General features: G+C 45.8%; 2 protein-coding genes across 6 annotated transcripts in view; one reads left to right on the forward strand and one right to left on the reverse strand.

Annotated features, from left to right (window-relative positions):
• CREBL2 (cAMP responsive element binding protein like 2) overlaps positions 1-12,437 on the reverse strand; it is a 15,527-nt gene extending 3,090 nt beyond the window's left edge. For 3 of the 4 annotated variants that reach the window (XR_010790262.1, XM_066591007.1, XM_066591008.1), the window contains exons 1-3: positions 12,260-12,437; positions 11,057-11,254; positions 6,146-6,293 (exon numbers count right to left, since the gene is read on the reverse strand). Coding sequence is in view for 3 of the 4 variants with exons in the window: in XM_066591007.1 (XP_066447104.1) it covers positions 6,150-6,293; positions 11,057-11,254; positions 12,260-12,274 (357 nt within the window). In the remaining variant the exon portion in view is untranslated. Of the gene's footprint in view, positions 1-4,545; positions 5,306-6,145; positions 6,294-11,056; positions 11,255-12,259 lie in introns of those variants that run through there. The other variant, XM_066591006.1, reaches the window with a different exon arrangement.
• Positions 1-14,388, forward strand: part of DUSP16 (dual specificity phosphatase 16) — a 38,612-nt gene that overhangs the window by 5,914 nt on the left and 18,310 nt on the right. The window contains exon 1 of one of the 2 annotated variants that reach the window (XM_066590999.1): positions 12,476-12,681. The exons of the other annotated variant lie outside the window; for it this stretch is intronic. The gene's annotated coding sequence lies outside the window, so the exon portion shown is untranslated. Of the gene's footprint in view, positions 1-12,475; positions 12,682-14,388 lie in introns of those variants that run through there. 2 annotated transcript variants of the gene reach the window in all.

The following is a 14,388-nucleotide window of genomic DNA, read 5'->3' on the forward strand; positions in this document are numbered from 1 at the left end:
CTGGTGCAAGATAGTTTAACACTGATGAAGGACCATTTGGTGGCGGCTGGGCTTTTCACTGGGAATCAAGAGCACAGGCCTATTTTTACCTTTAGAGAATCGACTGGAGCCCAAATGGCGCAATGTGGGAAGGTTGGTCTTTACTATCCGCTAAATATTGTCTTACCAAATAATTCTTAAATATTTCGTACTTGTTCGGATCTACAGCGCTCAGCGGCCATGGGGGGCATGACAACAGACGAACCCATGATAGTAGACTTACCATTAGGCTCTGTCATTACACGTGCGTCGGTTAGGGGATCATCGGAGACACCGCTGTGAACCTGCTCATAGGGGCTGACAGTTCAATAGAGTACAGGTTAGTGAAAGGGGGGACCCCAACCAATCCTGCCTCTATCACCAATTTGCTGCAGATCGACTATCCCAAGCATTCTTGCCGCTATGACCGCTTATCATGGCAGAGCCTTGATCGATCACTCTAGCAGGATTGCAAACGTGAAGTCGTTAGAATACAGGTGGATCTGTATCCAGCTTTCCAAGGTTTCTGCACGGATGCAGACTGAAAGCTCAGATCACCCCCTGCTCTGTTCTAATGGACCAAGACTGTGAATTATGAACACAACCTTCGCAGTTTATGGTTCGTTTTAAAATGGAAAAGGCTGACTAATAAATTGCAGATTTATTCTAAAAAAAACTAGGAGTGCAGTGTGTGTGAATGTATATAATATATATGATAAGGATATACAAAAAAGGTTGTTACACGGGAGTATAAGGGTATGCAAGCATACAGAACAAGACAGTATTTTAAAGTAAAATGGAGAAAATAAATGAAAGATAACAGATTTGGGTTTTCTGTCCCAACGTTCTGATTGGTGGAGTTCCTGAATACAATGGGAAAGTCCTTAAGCTGGGCGTATCTCTAATATTCTGACAATTTGGATAGGGAGCCCACTTAGTTTTAATTCTCTGCAGAACCACACCCCTACGGCCTTTTTCTGATGTCATCAAGGCGGATTGAGTATATGCAGGGAAGATCTGTAGGAAACAACGATTTAATATTTCAGCCATATTTCCCCAGGAGGCGCTTCAATGGGGAAGATATGGCCGTCGTGTTTAATATCAGAAATTTACCTATCCATAGATACTAAGCATGCTAGGGGACAGATGATCGGATACGCCTATAGGCAATTCTGGGGTTGTTACAGAGGCAGGAGTAACTGCCAGGTCTGCATTGTCATCTCGGTTCTGGAAATGTACCTGACGTTTAGCTGGGGCCTCCGCGTGACCCTTAATCTCCGATATTAAATTTTTCGATACAGATACTAGCAGTCGCAAAGCCTATGAGAAATATCCAAGGTGTGGACCCCCACTGGCAGGGGGTGAATTAACATCTACCTGTCCCTGCCTTAAGTTTATTACCATCATGATCAAAGATTTCCTGAGGGAGAATGCATATCAGGAATGTGAGGGAAGGAAGGGGAGATTTAAACATTGAACTCATCTTTCCCAGTATCCTGAGCGGCAAGTTGTTATGGATAGTTGGGGGACACTTTAAGGCCTCATGTCCATGGGCAAAATATGATTTTAAATCCACAGCGGATCACCCGCACGCGGATCCGCACCCCATAGGAATGCATTGACCACCCGCGGGTAGATAAATACCCACGGATGGTCAATAAAAGTGAATTTTAAAAATGGAGCATGAAAAAAACCTTGACATGCTCCATTTTCGTGCTGGGCTCCCGCAGGCTTCTATTGAAGCCTATGGAAGCCGTCCGGATCTGCGGGAGACCTAAAATAAGAATAACTTACCCGCAGCGGACCGGGCAGGTCTTCTCTTCTTTACGTCCAGATCTTCTTTCTTTGGCCCGGCGGATGTGGCTGGCGCGCTGCCGGAATGCCGAGTACATCGCCGGCCGAAGAAAGAAGATCCGGCCGTGAAGAAGAGAAGACCTGCCCGGTCCGCTGTGGGTAAGTTTATTCTTATTTTCAGCGCTCATGTCCGCGGGGCAGGAGGGACCCGCTACGGATTCTCCATGGAGAATCCGTAGCGGGCCTGATTTTCTCCGTTGACATGAGGCCTAACAATAGCTCTATACTAGTAGTTATTAGGAAATTATATAGTTCCAGTGTTTCTGGTGGCACAATACACCACACAGCTATGCTATATTTACGTGACACACAGCACTGCTACGTGTACATCACATACAGCTTTGCTACATACATTCTTCATACAACAGGGATGAAAGCAGCACAGCAAAGTCCTGAGCACACTGATAACCCCCATGCTCTTGTGACCCTGGACTCTTCCCACACAAGTGACCGATCACATGATGGTAATGTCATCACAGGTCCTGTAAGCACACATCTGCTGTAGGTGTTCATTAGTATTACATCCCTTACAAACCCCGTGGCCTATAGAATACTAAAAACACCTAGCGGACAGCAGCCATATGCTTACAGGACCTTGAATGAAGTCACCGCCATGTGATCTGGGGCAGAGCATGTAACGCACTCACTTGGGATAAAGGACCTTTGATGACATCACCGTTATGTGATCATCTAGAGTGAGTTTTATGCTCCACCCCTAATTACACGATGGTGACATCATCACAGGTCCTTCATCCGGAGCTCATAGTGAGTGAGTTATGCATCCCCTACAAACCCTTGCAGCTTCAGTTGCTATGGAATAGTACCTTTGATGATATCACCGTCCTGTGATCAGGGGCAGAGCATGTAACTCAGTCACTCATGGACAAGTGGGCGTTAGTACTTTGATCACAAAAGCAAACTCCCCAACTTCGGAGGGCGCACTGCTGCTTCCAGTGAGACGGAATTTGGACAACAGCTACTTCAGACGATGCGATCAGCATTTCTACAAAAAAAAAAATTTAAAAGGTCGCCAAAAGGTGGCGCTGTAGCTATTAAGCTACAAGTGTTCAGTAAGACCCCCCAAGATTATCAAGGACGCTGCTCAGTTGCAAACCAGTTTGCCACTGCAGAACGCAGTTAGTCCACTTTTATCGATACAGCATGTGGACGAACGCTGTTATTCAGAGCGGTTTCGGTAGACGTGGTCAACTAACAGTGCCATCTATCGGCTACTTTTTACTAACACTATTTTCATACATGGCAGACACATTGTCTGAAGTGGCCATTGTCAGAATTTTGTCTCATTTAGAACAGCAGAGCGCCCTCCGGAGGCCTCAGAGTTGGGGAGTTTAATTTCACTAACCCTAAACATTTCATGCCAAGATTACATTCATAAGAACACCAGCTATCCCCTTAAGAGAAATGGAAACATAAGACTGCCTAACAGAGCGCAGTGATGACATCACTACAAATGCCACCCGTCCCTTAACTAAAGATCAGCGGTGACATCACTGACAATGCCACTATGCATCATTAGAGATCAGCAGTAACATCACTAAGAATGCAGTCAATCCATTTACTAGGGAGCAGGGGTGACATCGCTGAGAAAGCACCCTATTCATCACTAGAGATCAGCGGTGACATCACAGAATGCAGTCCATTGATTGTACATTGAGATAAACGGATGGCAAGACACTGATTTGTAATGCAGGGATATTTCCACCGCACGCGACTGATTTAGATTATAAGAGCCACGTCCTCTTCATTTTCCTTTTAATGACATATCAGTTTAATCATTGGCCAGCAGTTGTACTGCATCCCGGCAACAAGGCAGCTGCTGGACGGAAGACAGAGGTGGCAATCTTGTATTCTGGAAACACTCTGTAATCCCTTCACGAGCTTCAGGTTTACACAGAACATAACAGATTGGTAATTGCGTGAGATGATGGTGTGTGATCTCTGGGATTTCACCGCTGCTCTCTAGTAAAGGGATAGGCGACCTTCTCAGTAATGTCACCACTGCTCTCTAGCGAATGGATAGGCGGCATCCTCAGTGGTGTCAGCGCTGCTCGCTAGTGTCGGGATAAACTGCATTTGCATTGATGTCACCACCGCTCTTTAAGTGAGCGGACTCGTCGCACTCTGTGGATGACACTGCCGCTCTCTAGTGAGCGGCCGGGTTACACTCTGTTGATGACACCACTGCTCTCCAGTGAGCGGAAACACTATCCTACATTGCATACCATAATAGAGATATTGCAGCGGTCTGAGATGACCAGGCATCGTTAGAAGTCACCCAGATCGCTGGATTTTCCCATCTAATGTGGATTCACATTAAAACTGGTCCACAGAAAATTTGTATTGTGATTTTATGCTGTACTCCAGGGTCATGGGGAGAATGTCCATACAGGGAAGTGCCAATCGTGAAAGGGCTGGGAGCTCTAATAAAGGGGTCAGTAAACGCATTAGCGTCACAAAGTTACATGATGTCTTATGTGTTTACCATTGTGAGAAATGCGACAGAACCACAGGGAACAACGAGTTGTCGAATTTTACCCAACTGATGTCAGGAGGAGGAATATAGAGTGCAAAATGCCCCACAAACATTTCCAACAAACCCTGGACGTGCCAGATTATCAGAATACCAGTTTAGATAATGAACAGGAAACCACAAGGTTTTCATTGTTTTATTGCAGTTTTCTTTCTCCAGAGATCCCATTTAGCTGTAATGTCTCTTTAAGTAGAATTCAGTTCTGTGTAATTCCATTTTATCTGCGCGAGCAAACAAATGGAGAGATGCACTGCCATCAGCGGAATAACATGCAGCGCAATACGACCCCTCGGGTTGCTCAGGTGATGGAATATGGTATATTCTGATGATACTGAGATTGGTTGTCACTGAGGTGCAAAACTCATCAACCAGTCAACTAAATAGAAGGCTACGCATGGAAAACCTGGAGATGAAATAAAGGCTTACGAGAAGAATCCAATTTGGTCCGGCTGCGATGGAGCGGAGATGTAAAGCTACAGGTGGCTGGCCTGACAACAAACGCTGAAGCTCCACTCACAGCAAATATACCACTTGTTTGCATGTTTCTATCAGCCCAAAAACTCCTCATAAAGGAACCTAGGTAACGCTGAGCTGTGCACTGGAGCGACACTGAACAATTAGGAAGCTGCCGCTTTTTCAGACCATTAAAAGCAGAACACCAAGTATTGGTCCCAGCGCCTACAAGGGAGGCGCTTCTGTCTCTCCTCAACTACGAACAAGGAGGTGATCGAGGAACAATGGACTGATGTGACTTCCATTCCTGTCCGATCAGGGGGCTCAGGTTCAAGTGGGGCCAGTAATGGCTGCAAGACCTCCGTTGCTCCACGTAGCCAACTCCTCAGACACGTGTCCAACTTAATTTAAAAAAACTACGTGCTGCTCCTACAAAAATATATAAAAAAACATGGATAGAATTAGATTTATGGTCACAATTCACTAAGTTTGCATAGTGAACCAGATACTTTAGTGGTTTTACTGGCTTTTTTTTCCTGCCAGCCTGCCAACATTATTTTTGCTGTGTTTTTGTTTTCTGGACTCCCCTGATTGTAAGCCGGACCCTGCGGGTCTTCACTACCTGGTGTCATCACACTGCTGTGGTAATTTCCCAGCTCACTTTGGCCCGTGAGGTCGGTTTTGTGTATCCACTGTTGATGGCGTTGTTCCTAGATCATTGTGCATATAGTGAAGGCCAGCGGTGGATCGGGCAAGGCAAGTATGGCTTCTTTCATTCTACAGCAGGCTGAGCAGCTTTGAAGACTTTTTTTGCCCCTAGAAAACCCCTTTAACGCCACAGGATGCAAGTTTACATCCTGGCTGGGGGAGGTGGTGGTGGGGAACTAAACGCAGTAGGACGTAAACTTACGTCCTGTGGATGGTGTGGGCTTAGAAAGGAGCCTGCACTATCCTGTAGCGAGAGCTGGCTGTGACTGCAACAGCAGGGATTGAGGAGAACTTCGATCCTCGCTCTTGACCCCTTACATGCTGCAATCAGTGCGCATCATGGCATGTAAAAAGGTTCACAGAAGGAGCATGCTCCCGCTGCGACATCATTAGCACTCACCGTGTATGCAGTAGGCTTGGCATCCAGGCTTGCTTCATGCAAACTCTGCCGCTGGAGGTTGTACATACATGCCTTTAATGTTAAGGGGTTAGCCAATCCTGCCCCACAATACACCATACAGTTACTGTTAGCGCATGCTGCACAGATAAGCGGCTACTCACACGCTCATTTCTCCGCGGGGTCGCTCTTTACGGGTCTTTGCTGTTTGCTGGAGTTTGGATTAGATTTGCTCAGTTCCTCTCCGGTGAGAAGAGCTCGGATTTCAGATGGAATTTTACCTTGATCCATCGCTTTACACCACTGCTTGTACTAGATGGGGAGAACACAGAAGGGGGCGCAGTTTATTAGAGGGTACGACATGATGCAAGCAGATATAGCTAAATATCACACGACTGGCAGATCTAATAGAGGACGTCCATGTCTGGCACTCACTGCCCTACAGACGCCCCATTACACTCCAACGCCATAAATTTACAGCGCTTAGTGGATTGGAAAGTGTTAAAGCCCAGGACTGTCTGACATCTGAAGACATTCTGATTGAAGGCTGTACAGCTCCGATGTCGGAAGACTTCCGGCAGGGTATTCTTACTGGCCGCTCTGTTGTCGGGGGCCTCTCTAGCATGTCACATACCACAGTACTGGCTATAGCCAGTAGATGTGCCATTGTTTAATGGCAGAAAGAGAAAGCCCTGTAGGAAACCCTGAATCCACAATTGGATTGCAAAGGGTTAATCCCGATAGCTAAAATTCGGCACAAGATTAAAGCTCCTATTCCTGCAACCAAACAGGAGCAAGTCTGGTCCTTAGTCACAGCCGAGGACCCTGAGAAAGCAGGGGCGTTTAACCGTTTCCGCCTTCTCTCTTGCAGACTACATAGTGTTCAATTAGTGTAGTGACCCAGAGTTGTCACTACATAACAAATGTACATATTTTAATTATGCTTGTTTTACAATGGGTTTGGCGATTGGAGGACCAACAAGTTTCAATTAGTGGGCAGACTAGACTCCTCTCTAGCCCCTAAACTCTATGCTCATGAGAGGACCTGGAGTCAATATGTAGTGCTATATTATTAGTGCAGTGAGAAGCAAGGGTGTAGAAAAGCTTGAGAATGATTAGACTAAAGCAAAGTTACAGAAAGAAAGAAGATGATCTAAAGAAAATTGTTTAAAGGGGTTGTCTCACGGCAGCAAGTGGGGTTCAGCACTTCTGTATGGCCATATTAATGCACTTTGTAATATACATCGTGCATTAAATATGAGCCATACAGAAGTTATTCACTTACCTTCCCTGCGCTGGCGTCCCCATGGCTCCGTCTAATTTCGGGGCTCATAGCACATAGCTCCGCCCCGTCACGTGTGCCGATTCCAGCCAATCAGGAGGCTGGGATCGGCACACGTGACAGGGCGAAGCTACGCGATGACGCTTAGAAGGGGGCGGAGCCAGAACGCCGCTGCTGCCGGACAGACCCGAAGGCAGAAGACCCTTCTGCGCAAGCGTGTCTAATCGGGCAATTAGACGCTGAAGTTAGATGGAGACGAGGACGCCAGCGCAGGGAAGGTAAGTGAATAACTTCTGTATGGCTCATATTTAATGCAAGATGTATATTACAAAGTGCATTAATATGGCCATACAGAAGTGTATAACCCCACTTGCTTTCGCGAGACAACCCCTTTAAGAACAGACAGACCTCCATCCCCTCGTCTGAGAGAAGGTGCCAGATACCGCTCTAAGTAAAGTGCGTTGTATCTCCAGTTACCAAACTCCGGATAGTTGTGGACGGAAATTGGACTACTTTGGATGTGACCGTACTTTATCTGGAACTGCAAATAGAGGTGAGTTTTACCTGTTTCACCTTTACCCAACTCCTAGAGCTCGTGCTCGCTAGGGAACACCTGCACCATGCTACACTGCCCTCCAGAAGAAGAGGCTACAAACCCATAACAACCAAAATTCAGTTTGTAGTATGACCAGGTGGTGTTGCAACTACCCAGCTGCCCCTCACTCTGGCTGGCTGCGGACTGGCGTCACAAACTACAACCACCAACATCCCTACTTCCTCCTTTTTATTTGTATCAGTAGATGGGAGTCAGAATTTGTAGCTACCATAAACCTGAGCTGATTCCCCAACTCCTGCTGGCTACATGAGCTCCGTTTGTGACCCTTACTACAGCGGGATGTTTTCCTCTATAACCTTATAGATGCCCAAGTTAAAGTGGAAAAGTATACAGGTAATTTAAAAAAAAAAAAAAAAGCTAGATAGAAAAAAAAAAACTCGTGTTTTGGAGTTTTGTTTTTATAATAGTCACCATTCATTAAAAATTACATGACTATCTGATCACAACGATTACTGTTATACCAAGGTTATAGGGATTCTTTTAAAACTATTTTAGCATTAAAAAAACCCAAACCCATTTTTAAAAGAAAAACAACAATCTGCATCACTGCTTTCTAAGATCCATAATGTTTTTTATTTTTCTGGCACCTGAGCTCTGTGAGGGCTTGTTTGTGGGAAGAGTTGTAACTCAAACTGGTTCCAATAAAAATCTACATGTGACTACGAATTGCTTTTTTTATTCTGTTTTTTTTAGAGGAGAAATGGCAATTCTGGCATTAGTTTAAAAAATTATTTTTTACACTCACCACGTGTGATAAATAAAATCTTTATTGTCTGGGTTGTTACAAAAGTGATAATATCTATTAGGTGTAAAAAAAAAAAAATTGGGGTGGGGGGTGTTATTAAACTTTTTAAAATGAAACTCTTTTTTGAACTTTTGACAATACTGTCAGTCCCTCGAGGCCACTTGAAGATGTGATTGTTTTAGCACAGGTATAGTACACTGCATTACTTATGTAGTGCATTCTACTAAAAACGTGTGACATCAGACAATTAAGACTCTTCTGGAGACAGGCCCAATAGGCTGACTTACATGACTGACATGGAGGCCTTGATCCACACACAGACTTCATGAGCAACATAGACCGGTGCTTAGAAAAAAATTGCACCAGACCTGATGGCTCCTTTATTTCTCCATATAGAATGTTTTGACCAGCACTGTGGCCTTGTGAGACATAAAGGCCTTTGCTATTGTGTCATGTAAGGGGTTAAACCCCCAGGACCTGAGGCTTCTCTCCTGGTGGTTAGAGCAGGAACCTGGTGGTCAGTAGTCACTAAGCCACAGCCTTAAAGACATGTATGTGCAGGTTTAGAAGCCATTAGCGAGGTTAATAAGAAGGAGTATTGCTGTCATAGTCCATGTGAATACAATCTAATGTTCCCTGTTATCAGCCATTTCAGACTGAAGAGAGTTGTTGTTACAAAGTATCAGTCTGAGGTGGCGATTTCCAACAGTGACAATCTGCCAAGAGTGCCACAATGCTCCAGATGCTGACCAAAATCTTATCTGCATCCAGCAAGTGCACCACATGCATATTGTACAATGACACGACCGTGGCTGCCGTGTTCCTCCCTGCAATTCCTGGATGGGCATGGATGCTATACCCAGCTGGCAGCTGTCTCTGCTGGGCTTCTTAGATGTGTAATCTAGCACCACAGAATACTGCTGCTGGGAGTCCCACTCAGCATTGGCAGCAGCTGACCCCTGAGGGATGGGGGGCTTCAGACTCAGAGTTGGTTAGAGAACACCATCATTACACAGGTGAGGGGGTTGAGAGTTGACAAGAAGCGGACAATGCAAGTCCACGGGGGAGAACGCAGATGTGATCAACCGCCATCACTGACTTCCATGTACTAGTGAGGTGGTCTGCACCGCAAATTGTAAAAACCCCTCCCATATGTACCGGAACTTTACTCATGGAATTCGGAGCAGGTTATGAGTCTTCTAAGAGCAGCCCCCTCGTTCTGTTGCAGAAATACCAAATATCGTACTGCAAAGTCAAATCTGCAGTGAGATCCACATTAAACGCGAGTTTATGGCAAATCCATGGATATGGTTATCCATGGTGCAGATGGAGCACTAGCTGCAGGTCCCATGGGCCCCCATGGTCAGAGAGGATCTCCGGCTGCATGCTCTTCAGTGGCCTGAGGAGACTCCATAACACCGGTTCTCAACAATACAATGAGAAGCACTTTGGTCAAAATGTACGTCCAAAAACAAAAACAGCCGCACCTCCTCCCATCCTTCTTTCTTCTGGGTCTTCCTGGGTCAGCAAAAGCATGTGTCACATGACCCGTGCTGGCCCCGGAGAAGGGCAAGTCTGGGGTGGCTTGGGGGAGCATTGCATGAGAAAAAGCTGCATTATTATTGGGGCATTTTGGGGGTTTTATCTATTGGGGGCAGAAAAGGCAGTATTAACGTAGCAGAAAAGGACAATCTTAAGGGGGGCAGAAAAGGCGGCATTATTAATTATTGGGCCTTTTTATCTATTGGGGGCAGTAAAGGAAACTTTGTTAACAATGGGAAAAGAAAAGACGGCATTATAAATTATCGAAACTGAAAACAGTTATTACCAGGGGGGCAGTATAGGGGAAATTTTACTGGGGAAGGGGGGGGGGGGCGGCACTAAAAGCATCATTGGGCCTAATAACTACCTGGGGCACTACAGATTGTGTTGATGTGTGGAAAATATAAAAAGGGTGATGGAAGAAGAAGGAGCCAAGGATTTGTATGCCAAATTCTGCAGAGACAAATGGTGCTTGGGAGAAGTTATTGTGATGGTCTGGGCATGGATAAAGAAAAGGGATATAGAGAACAACATGACTCCATCTGTGATCACTGCAACTAACGCCACTGTAATCAGAGTCACTGTGTAGAGTTGCTAACTAGGTACTATTTAGAGATACTTTCGCAATGACTCGGTCATTAGCAGCACGCGCCATAACCTTACTAGACTGGCGGAGGTGGGGAGAGGCATGGTGGAACCCAATCATAATTAAGTGCTTTATACTGTGGCCAGCCTTAATCTGGCCCTGCCCAGTGCTAAAAAGGTTGGTAATTGCTGCACTGGATACAACTGCAGTAAACCCTCCGCTACAAGTACTAGATCTGTACGGCTACCCAGCCGAGGAGAATGATGGAGGGGTGTCGGGGGGCAAAAACATTCAGGGAGTTTACCATCTCCAGCTCCTCCCTCAGTGCGCAGATGGCCCGTTCCCGGCTTGACACTAGCTCCTCCAGGTACTGGTAACGTAGTTTCTTTCGGGCTCGGCACTCCCGTGCGCTCTGCCGGCTCCGTTCTAGTTTGGCTTTCAGGTCGATCTTGGCTGGTTTCCTTCCCCTTTTTCCGGGCTTCTTTACCTTTCCTCCAGTCACCTGTAAAGCAACACGTAAGATGGCGGAACTGAGAAACGCCTGCAGGTCGCACAATCCTCACCTTTGCACCCAGAGCTGCACTCACAATTCAGCTGCTTGCCCAATGTAATGTGTAATTACTGCATCCCCCACAATGCCTTGCAGAAATAAGGAGGTGTATCTGTCAGCAAACCGATGACAGATTTCAAGTGGCAGCCAATTAAATTGTAAATGCAGCTCAGGTCGCTCAACTCAATATATCACCCCCTGCAGTGGCTAGCGGTGCCCCCTCCCCAACCAGGGCCCCTCTGATACCTAGTGATGCCCCCACCCCTGCCCACTCCGGGGCCCCTCTGGTACTTGTTCTGCCCCAGCCCTGCCCACTCCAGGGTCCCCCTGGTTGCTACCGTGTTTACCCGAAAATAGGTCCTACCCCGATAGTAAGATCGGGTTTTCGGGGGAGACTTGAAATATAAGGCCTCCCCCAAAAATAAGACCTATCGTGGGTGCCCCACAAAAAAATTAAATTAAAAAAATAATACTCACATGGTCTCGATGAGCCAATGACATCACTAAATGGCTGTGATTGGCTCATCGAGCGCATTGGCTAGCCAGCGCTCGATTAGCCAATCGCAGCGCTCGCTTTGCTGGAGGCGGGGTATTCAAAGCCCCGTTGCCAGAAGAAGTCAGCTGTGAAACACGGCTGCCGTGCCGCGGCCGGACACCATCGGGACGCCGCTCACCAGATAAGTACAACACACCCCACCCCCCAAAAGAAAATAAGACACTGTGCCCCCTTTGACAGTGTCTTATTTTCAGGGAAACGCAGTAACGGTGCTCCCTCCCCAGCCCCACCCACTCCAGGGCCCCTCTGGTACTTGTGCTGCCCCTTCCCCAGCCTGTGCCCTCTCTGAGCCCCCTCTGGCATTATCACTGCCCCCTCCTTCCCAGCAGGTCAGACCCGACTGCACTGGTTATAATGCAGCATCACCTATAGATTACAATGAGGACTTTCTCTGCTCTCACCTTGTTCTCCTCCATCAGCCGACAGTGGATGAAGCGAAGGCTGAGGTCCGTGATATACACAGAACGAGTCCTTCTGTGGCCCCTGACCCAGCTGCTGGGCCCCTGTCAGCAAAAGCCCAGTTTGTTTACAATCGCTCAGCTGACTCCTGCTCTTTAAAGCAGGAAATGGCGAGGGGCCTTATGGAAAGTGTAGTTCTCCAGCCCTCGCGTTAGCCGTGGAAAGAGGAAGTACAGACTACATTTCCCATCCACCCCTGCAACATTACTACGTCATTATAACTACGTCAGAGCTGTTATGTAAAAAGTCGCTGGCGACGCGCCAGCAGAAGGCGGAGAGAAAAATTCTGGATGTGGAGATGACAAATGCTGGCACGACCAGTCAGCGGTAGCTCCGCCTACTGCTGTGCTCTGTCGGGGGCACGGTATGCATTTATCTATATTCCACAACACTTCTGCTTGATTTAACCCAAACAACCATTCACTGTGAATCACGGGGTACGGACTCTCTGACGTCAGCAGGTCAGGTGGCGCGTCTCCAGTCACATGACTCTTGCAGCGGCTGCCCTGGATGAGGGTCTCTGGAGCTGTGTGACTACTGCAGCTTGTTTTGGCCTTTAGGGGCGACTTGTTGCTGGTCGTGGACCTCAAAACAAACCGCTCTGGGTTTATCTGCTTCACCCTACGGGATAATAATGGGATACTTTAAACCGCTTCAGGACCAGTAATTTTTTTAATGAAAATTTTCGTTTTTGGCCTCTATTACGAGAACCATAACTTGCTCATTTTTTTTATTGACCTGCGTGCATTTTTATTGTGGGCCAAATTGTAATTCTTAATTTAATTTACGGGAAAAAAAAATTAAAAAGGGGGGAGAAATGAACAAAAAATGCAATAGTACATTTTTTGACAGGTTGAGTTTTTACACAGTTCAGGGTGTAATAAAAACATGAACCTTGGTCTGTGGGGCGATACTATTGCAGAGAGAACACCATGTGTATTTTTATTTATTTTTTTTATTTTCTTAATTGTTTTCTGTCCGGTAACTTAAAAAAAAAAAGTCGATTGGGCCGTGTGAGGGTTTGTTGCTCTGGGCCGAGCTGTAGATTTTATTATTACTATTAGGGGGGCATAAATCCTTTTGATCACTTTTATTTCAAATATTTTGGTAGCTGGGATGCCATAAATTGAATTCTGTATTTTTTTTTTATGTCTTTCACAGTGCAGGATAAATATTGTGACTTATGTAAATGGCTATAGCAAATGTTTTTTGTCTTTTAATCATTTAGGTTTTTGTTATTGGAAAAGTTGTTTTTTTAACTTATTTATTCAATTTTTTTCTAAATCTTTATTACATTTTCTTTTACTTTTATTTTGTCTCCACGGGCGGCTTTGAACTTGCCATCATTTGTACTACGGTATATTTACGCAATAGTTCAGTATTGCAGTATATAGGGAACTTTGATGTTGCCTTGGGCAGGACTTGGTAGGCATCTATGTAGGCTCTGGGCTGCCATACTAGCCCATTGGCAACCCTTATTGCATCACATGAGATGCTGATGGGGCGCAGGATAGGGTTTCCCATTCCCACTAATTGTTTGTTTAGATGTGCGGGCAGCTTTGATAGCGGCATCTAAAGAGTTAACTGTCGCGGTCAACGTTAACTGGCAGAATTAGTGTTCGACCACAGAATTTTCAGTGTGAATTCTGCCATTAAATACATTTCGCCCAAATCCGCCAAGGTGTTTGGCACAGATCTGCACGCGGAATTAACACTGTCAATTGAAAAATGTGCGCCCACAATTCTTATGCAGGAAATTGCATTTTTGCAAGTTTCTACATCCAAAAGTGAAATGCACGTCTTGACTCTGAAATGCTATTTTCGCATCAGAATTCTGCATGTAGATTTTCCCTTTGACTAAAGCTGCGCACAGATTCACGTCAAACAGATTTTGCAGCGATTTCTTTCTTTTTTTTTTTTTTTTTTCTTTTGTGGAATTCACACAAAAAAATTCTGCCAAGTAACCGTATCTGGAGGGTTTGTCCACAAGGGCGGACGCAGGTTTCGGTATTTACACAACCAAAAATTGCAATTGCCTGCATTTTTCGTCCGTTTCTGCGTTTCCTTTAGG

The sequence above is a fragment of the Eleutherodactylus coqui genome, chromosome 2 (assembly GCF_035609145.1).
Source record: "Eleutherodactylus coqui strain aEleCoq1 chromosome 2, aEleCoq1.hap1, whole genome shotgun sequence".
Classification (NCBI taxonomy): domain Eukaryota; kingdom Metazoa; phylum Chordata; class Amphibia; order Anura; family Eleutherodactylidae; genus Eleutherodactylus; species Eleutherodactylus coqui.